Source organism: Sipha flava, unplaced genomic scaffold (assembly GCF_003268045.1).
Source record: "Sipha flava isolate LNK unplaced genomic scaffold, YSA_version1 611_pilon_pilon, whole genome shotgun sequence".
Taxonomy (NCBI): Eukaryota; Metazoa; Arthropoda; class Insecta; order Hemiptera; family Aphididae; genus Sipha; species Sipha flava.
The window spans coordinates 1-6,672 of NW_020273590.1; the positions used below are offsets into that span (position 1 = coordinate 1).

General features: G+C 28.8%; 2 protein-coding genes across 6 annotated transcripts in view; both read left to right on the forward strand.

Moving 5' to 3' along the window:
• The first annotated feature begins 50 nt into the window (after window positions 1-50).
• On the forward strand, window positions 51-1,161 carry LOC112691404 (sesquipedalian-1-like). Its single transcript, XM_025565651.1, has 3 exons — window positions 51-413; window positions 523-711; window positions 790-1,161. The coding sequence occupies exons 1-3, from the start codon at window positions 209-211 to the stop codon at window positions 1,074-1,076; spliced, it is 681 nt and encodes a 226-aa protein (XP_025421436.1). The 5' UTR covers window positions 51-208; the 3' UTR covers window positions 1,077-1,161.
• A 2,956-nt stretch (window positions 1,162-4,117) lies between these two features.
• LOC112691407 (putative phospholipase B-like 2) overlaps window positions 4,118-6,672 on the forward strand; it is a 14,120-nt gene continuing 11,565 nt past the window's right edge. For 2 of the 5 annotated variants that reach the window (XM_025565654.1, XM_025565658.1), the window contains exon 1: window positions 4,118-4,634. The gene's annotated coding sequence lies outside the window, so the exon portion shown is untranslated. Of the gene's footprint in view, window positions 4,647-5,060; window positions 6,156-6,672 lie in introns of those variants that run through there. The other 3 variants (XM_025565657.1, XM_025565653.1, XM_025565655.1) reach the window with 3 other exon arrangements.

Sequence of the window (6,672 nt, forward strand, 5' to 3'; positions counted from 1 at the left end):
CCATGACGCGTATTCGTTTTCTATATGATTAAATCATATTATGTGATAAGGTCAAAGCTTTAACTTTTGAGTTTTCTGATGCGAAATAAGCAATAGCCATTTCTAAAAGTGCTACTAAAACTAATAGTTTTTTTTTAACTTCTTAATGTTTTGTTTATTTTGTAAAATGTTTAAACGATTGCATTTTCATTAAAATCAGAAAATTCCGATGAAGATAAACGAAAAGAACTTATCTGCATATTCGACATCGTCGTCCCCAGTTGATAAAGAAGGATGGCTGTGCAAACGAGGAGAACTTAATAAGGGATACCAGAAAAGATGGTTCGTTCTCAAAGGCAACTTGCTGTTCTATTTCGACCGAAAAGGCGATAAAGAGCCATTAGGTGTTATCATACTTGAAGGATGTAGTATTGGTAAGTAAATACTCATGTTCATGTTTTTTTAACTGTAAGTACCTACAGTCACATTTTAATTATTTACTTTTGGCATTAAACATATTTTTATTTTTTTTTTTTGTTATAGAATTGGCTGAAAATGATGATCAGTTTAGTTTTAAAATAATATTCCATGGGCCTAATAATAGAAGTTATATATTGGGAGCGGATAGTCAGGAGTCAATGGAACAATGGATGAAGTCATTGGCTTGTGCTAGTTATGATTATATGAAATTTATGGTTGCTGATTTACAAAGACAGCTCAAAGAACTTGAAGGTATATATTTTATTATTAACATAGTAATATAATAGTTGACTGTATTTAATTTTGATTAAAATATTATGATTTGTGTAGAGTCTCCTATTCAAGTAACTGTCCAGGTGCCTACTAATCAAGCATCACTAAAAGTAGAATCTAATGAACAAAAATCACCTCAGCCTCCACCTAGAGGTCGTCATAATCCATTTAATAAGCCAACCAATAGCCATCAATCTCCACAACGTAAAGACATCTTATTTCGTAAATCATTCAAAGAGTTACATAACCAACTCGGCAGACCTATACTTAGAGACAGGAATGAATGGAGGTTTGGATTGATGAAACAAGAATTACACAATCAAAAACCACTGATTACTTTATGATATGTCCATTTAATTATTGTTTTATAATGTTTATATTGAATTTTTATTTATTTGGGGGTTGTTGTCTTACTTTTATAGCCTATATATAACTGACTCATTATTTATTATAATATTATAAAGTTTATTTTTTATTCATTTATGTTTGTATTATTCTATTAATGGTATAAGGCATTGTCATTTGAATAATATTGTTTAGAAGGACATTAAATCTATACTATCAGAATAATTAATCTTACACAATTTTCAAATATTTGTTAAAATTGTTATTAGTAATAACTTTAACTCTAATCATTGTTCTGAATTTATTTACATTCATTTTAGTGTCTAAGTACACTAAAGAAGTTGTAAGTATGTATGCCTAATAATAGCCTATATTCTTCATTAGACTTTTATAGTTTCAAGATTTTTTTTTTAAATTTTTCAAAAGCACAAAATTGAGACATATAAAAATTAACTTTATTTTTTTATTTGTGTGGATTGTGTGATTGTTTATGACATAAAAATGAAAAATTATAAATATAAGATACTTTTTCGCCAATCACTGCATGTTGATGGCAATATATATTTATCAATAATTGTTATCGAAATTGGTATTTTTATTTTTTAGTTTTGGGATACTGAAAAACACGAAACTAGTAGTGTCTCAGCGAATCCAGGACGTATGGCAACCCAAGTTTAATTTGCTAATTACTATGGAATCTCTGAAATTAAATATGCGAAAAAATCATGGCTCGAATGTAAAAATATTAAATTATTAAATTATTTTAATTATAAAGGCTTCATAACATAGTTTTTGGCCGTGATCATAGTTACAAAATTATTTTTAAAATATTAGGATAGTTTTTTTTTTTTTTATAAATACATCAAAGAAAAGTGTGAACTGCTGATTATAGAAAAAATAAATAAATAAAAATAATTTGAATTCATAAAACATAAAAAGGAACAAATAGATATGTACATCTTGTTATGTACTATTATATGGTTTTGAATAATTTGGTGTCTTTAATAAATTTTAGTATGTTGTAAACATTCAAACTGGTTATTTGATGTGTTGTATTTTTTTTTCTTCGTTGACAATCTATCAGTAGTTGTTCGATGGAGACCTCGGAACTGCTAGTGATACATGTTTTTTTTTCTATGAGGTGTTTGTGTGTATGTCAGGTGCGTCAGTATTACTTTCATCCTGTTCTCTAGTAAAATGATAATAGCACGCTACAAACGAATAGATCTTCGCAGAAAAAAAATGTTTGTGTCCGTATATAATATTGCCTACATTTAGCCCCTTTTTTGCAGCCATTAAAATGTGATAACATTGATAAAACGATAACGTCATTTTTATTACTATAGTTTTATATATTACTAAAATAGTTAAATAAATTTAATAATACACACTTCAAGCGAAAATATAATATAAATGTTATAATTAGGTTTAATATTTTGTATTTTTGTTATAAAAGCGTATCTAACTGTTTAAAGTTTAAACTATGAGTCCCATCTAACACATTTAGTCATTTCCAAGTACAAAAATCATCTTTTCCTAAATTTGTGGCAAAATCATCTTGCACAGTATTTAAAATACAAAATTGGATTATTAATACATTTTACTAACTACTTGGTCCATAACACTCATACCATAAAAATTTTAATGTTGTTCCTTCCACAGAATATTGGACATCATATAATACCCTTTAATAGGAACCAGTAAAGATGGTAGTGGGTATAATATAATATATAATAAAATAAGCTACCTGCCAATTCAGCTGTAGTAAACCTTAATTTACAAATTTTTTTTCGGTGCCATAATTGAGTATTGCTGTATCTTACAATTAATTAATTGCCCTCGTTTAATAAAGATTAAAATATGGTACTTTGAATTTAGAGATATGGAGAAATATGAGAGTAATAAAAATGTTATATTTTTTCTTACTTTTGAATTGTACCTTTTTAATGACGATCGTAAGTGAATATTGTGTTTTTTTTTCGAATTGTGTATTATTAAATTGATTTAACTATTAATGTATTTAACTATTTTAGCAATATATAAAACTATTATAATAAAAATGACGTTATCGTTTTATCAATGTTATCACATTTTGATGGCTGCAAAAAAGGGGCTAAATGTAGGCAATATTATATACGGACACGAACAATTTTTTCCTGCCAAGATCCATTCGTCGCCATACGCTTATAAAAAAGAACGATTTGGTGGTCGGACAATACACCTTTGAACAGGTCGATAATTTAAAATATTTAGGAATGAACATAAATCATAAAAACATTATGCACAATAAAATTAAATTTAGGATAAACACGGCGAATCGTGCATATTTCTCACTGAATAAACTGTTAAGTTCAAGAATGCTATCATGGGCGACAAAGGAAAAAATGTATTTAGCTTACACCCAATAGTGACATATGTCTGTGAGACGTGGTCGACAACTCTAAAAAATTAGAAGCTCCTTATTTTCGAGAGGAAGTTGTTGAGGAAAATATACGAACCTGTGAGAAATGAATTAACCGGAGATTATGAAATAACCTAACTGGCAAGCGCCTCGGCAAGACTTCGGCAATGATGGCGAGATAGAGTCAATGCAGATATAAGTGTGATGAACGGAGAAGCAAGTTTTAAAACTGCTACTGACGGTGGAAGGGCTTGGTAGAAGCTGCAAAACACCTTTATAACCCATAAAAAAAAACTTAAAAATTATAATTCAATAATATTGTAATAAATTAGTAAATGATAATGATATTTAATTGTGTTTTCTTTTTTTATTAATTATTATTAAAAGTAATTATTCTTCTTTCTTTGTTGTAATATTTTTTTCAACAAAAGCAAATTAAATTTAAAAAAAAAATGTAATTATTCGAAATTCGATTTAAATGCATTGAACACTGAACATTATTGAGTTAATAGTTAATAAAGTTAATAAAATAGTTAATAAAAGTGAGTTAATATGAGGCATCGAAGCGATAATTACGTGTTAAAGATAAAGTTGGTGAGACTGCTACGACCAGTTGTCTAGGTGCAAGGGGTAGGAGTGAGTCATTGCCGTGTGTGACGGTTAGCGAGACTTGTGCCGACAGTTTTCTTTTTGTTTATTTAATTAATATAGTATCGCATTTAAAGTTACTATTATAGTTTATTCCGTGTAAAGAAAACTTAATAATTTAGAAGAGGAATTATAGTATATCCGTATCTACAAACAAGTGGACGCCACTACGTGGGTACCAGAGTTCATACATAGATTGATTGTTGTAATCACGTGATTCTGTGGAGGTGCGTAGAAGAGGTTCTGGACATGTCGATTATTGTCAACACGTGAACCAGCCGTCGTTAGTTTTTTGGATCGTCGTCATTATGTAAATACATGAATTATAGTTATTCTTGGTGAACGGATGCATTCATTCCCCGCCCGGTGACGTCATTGCCGTACACTACGACCATCGTACGAATACAATATGCCTATTGCCGTAGGCTCTTGTTTGTTTTCATGGATGGTTTCGATTTTAGTACCTACTACCTACTATAATTACTGTACTTGTAGCCTGCAATGCTAGGTATGTAATGCTGTAAGTGTAGAATATATGAATAAAGCTATATAATTATCTAAAAGAAATAAATATAATATACTGTAACAATATGTCAATATCTATTGAACTAGTTTTTTAAATACCTAGTTGATAAAAGTAATAATACCTGTTCTATACTCAATATTTGTCATTATATTTATTTATTTATTAATGGTTTCTAAAATTATAATATTTTTAATTGTTTTTAAATAAATTGGAAGAGATAGTATTGTAATAATAAAAACACTGATCGTATATACAGAATATACAAAAAATATGTAATTATTTTTATTTAAAAACACATAATAAACAAGTATAAAATTATATTTTCAAGTCATTAGTTTTCTTAGCTTTTGAAGTTTTTGTAATTGTAATTTTGCTTTCCTTTTTGCAACTAGATTTTGATGATTTTTATTTGCATATTTCATACGAATAAAGATCTTTTGCCTTACAAAAGTATGTATAACAGGTATATACTTTTCTTCAATATTTATTCTATTCATTATTTTATGTAAAAGTTATTTAACTACACCTGGTCCTTTAAGGATTTTCTGATTAATAATTTTACTAAAAATTCTTTCAGCTTTAAAAATGTATTTTTTAAAATTATTACTAGGGACTATCAGGCCACCATATAATAAATAATCAGTCCATGAAGGAAGTAGATAGTCATGTTCATCTATGCTAGATATTTTTGATTCTGTTGTAGTACACCCAAGTTCAGGAAATTTTTGTCTATATTTTTAGCTACCCATCAAGCTAAATACTCTACAGCCTCTTCTGTCATTTCATTATTATTTGATTTTTCAACATCATCACTGTCTATATCATTATCTGTCATCAATATTTTCATTATTTTGTTGGTCTGTTATAATTAAATTAATATACTTGATTGTCTTTGCTACTATAAATTCTTCTTGATTGTTGTCACTTGTATTAGAAGAAGTTGAGACAATGCCTGGGTTTTTACCTAAAATAATCATCCTTAGTCTGTATAATACATTTAGTGGTGATGTGTGGTCATTTAGACCCCCTCTTGACCGAGCTTGACCAAATATGTTTTTAAGTGCATCCTGATTTATTTTAGAGGTTAATAAGTATTTTAACCCATGTTCTTTTAATATATTTAAAAACCGTCGAGTTCCATTTATGTGCATTAATAGAGATTTTTGAAACAATGAATATTATTTTTACCAATGCATGTCATACTTGAAAATGTTTCGTAAACTTTAGATAGAAATCTTGTTCTTCCAAATGCAGTCCATATGGGGTTGTGAATGGAGTTCTGTTATCATTTGGATGGCACACGTTGCCGAGGTCAAACCAGTTGTTTAATAATTCTAAAAATTCAGCAGTGTCTTTAGTTATTTTACTATCAATACCTAGTTTGTCATTATATTTTTGTAGAGCTGTAGCAGGGGTATGAGATATGAGCTGTGTGGCTGATTTTACTTTATGCCTGAAGGCCTTCACACATTAAGTATGATGGATATTCAATATGTTGAATGTGTAAGTACTGCCAAGATTTGATTTGAGTTATTTTATTTTAAGATGTAAATTGAAAAAATTTTTATGAATTTAAGTTATTATTGGTATTCATAAATAAATAAATAAAGCTGATCCCGGTTCCTAATTAAGTATAATACATTATTGGCCTTTCAATCCTATAACATTATCTATAATTAACGATTGATTCGCCGACAAGTTTGTCTCGTTATCCGTCGAGGAAGTTGCGATCTCTTTCTGAATATTTTCCGTTTGACGGAAAAATTCAAAAAAATTTTTAATTTGCAGTAGATTGATTCATTTGAAGAAGATGTCTTTTCATGGCTGCTAACCTTGTGAACACCAAATTACTGCATTTACATTTGAATGAAGTTTTGTTATTCGATTTTAGTGCCGGTTATTTTCTTCATTCGTACTACTTTCCTGTGACAACGATCGCGGTGATCATATGCGTCCTTGAAGGTCAGACAAACTGTATAACACAATTTGCAAACACAAACCATTTTACAAAGTTTGAGAC

What these genes read in the sequence shown, in the direction of transcription:
- LOC112691404 (XM_025565651.1), top strand. Translation starts at nt 209, where the DNA reads ATGAAGATAAACGAAAAGAACTTATCTGCATATTCGACATCGTCGTCC. An exon ending in ACTTGAAGGATGTAGTATTG is followed by an intron (nt 414 to 522) that starts GTAAGTAAATAC and finishes TTTTTGTTATAG; the next exon opens with AATTGGCTGAAAATGATGAT. An exon ending in ACAGCTCAAAGAACTTGAAG is followed by an intron (nt 712 to 789) that starts GTATATATTTTA and finishes TGATTTGTGTAG; the next exon opens with AGTCTCCTATTCAAGTAACT.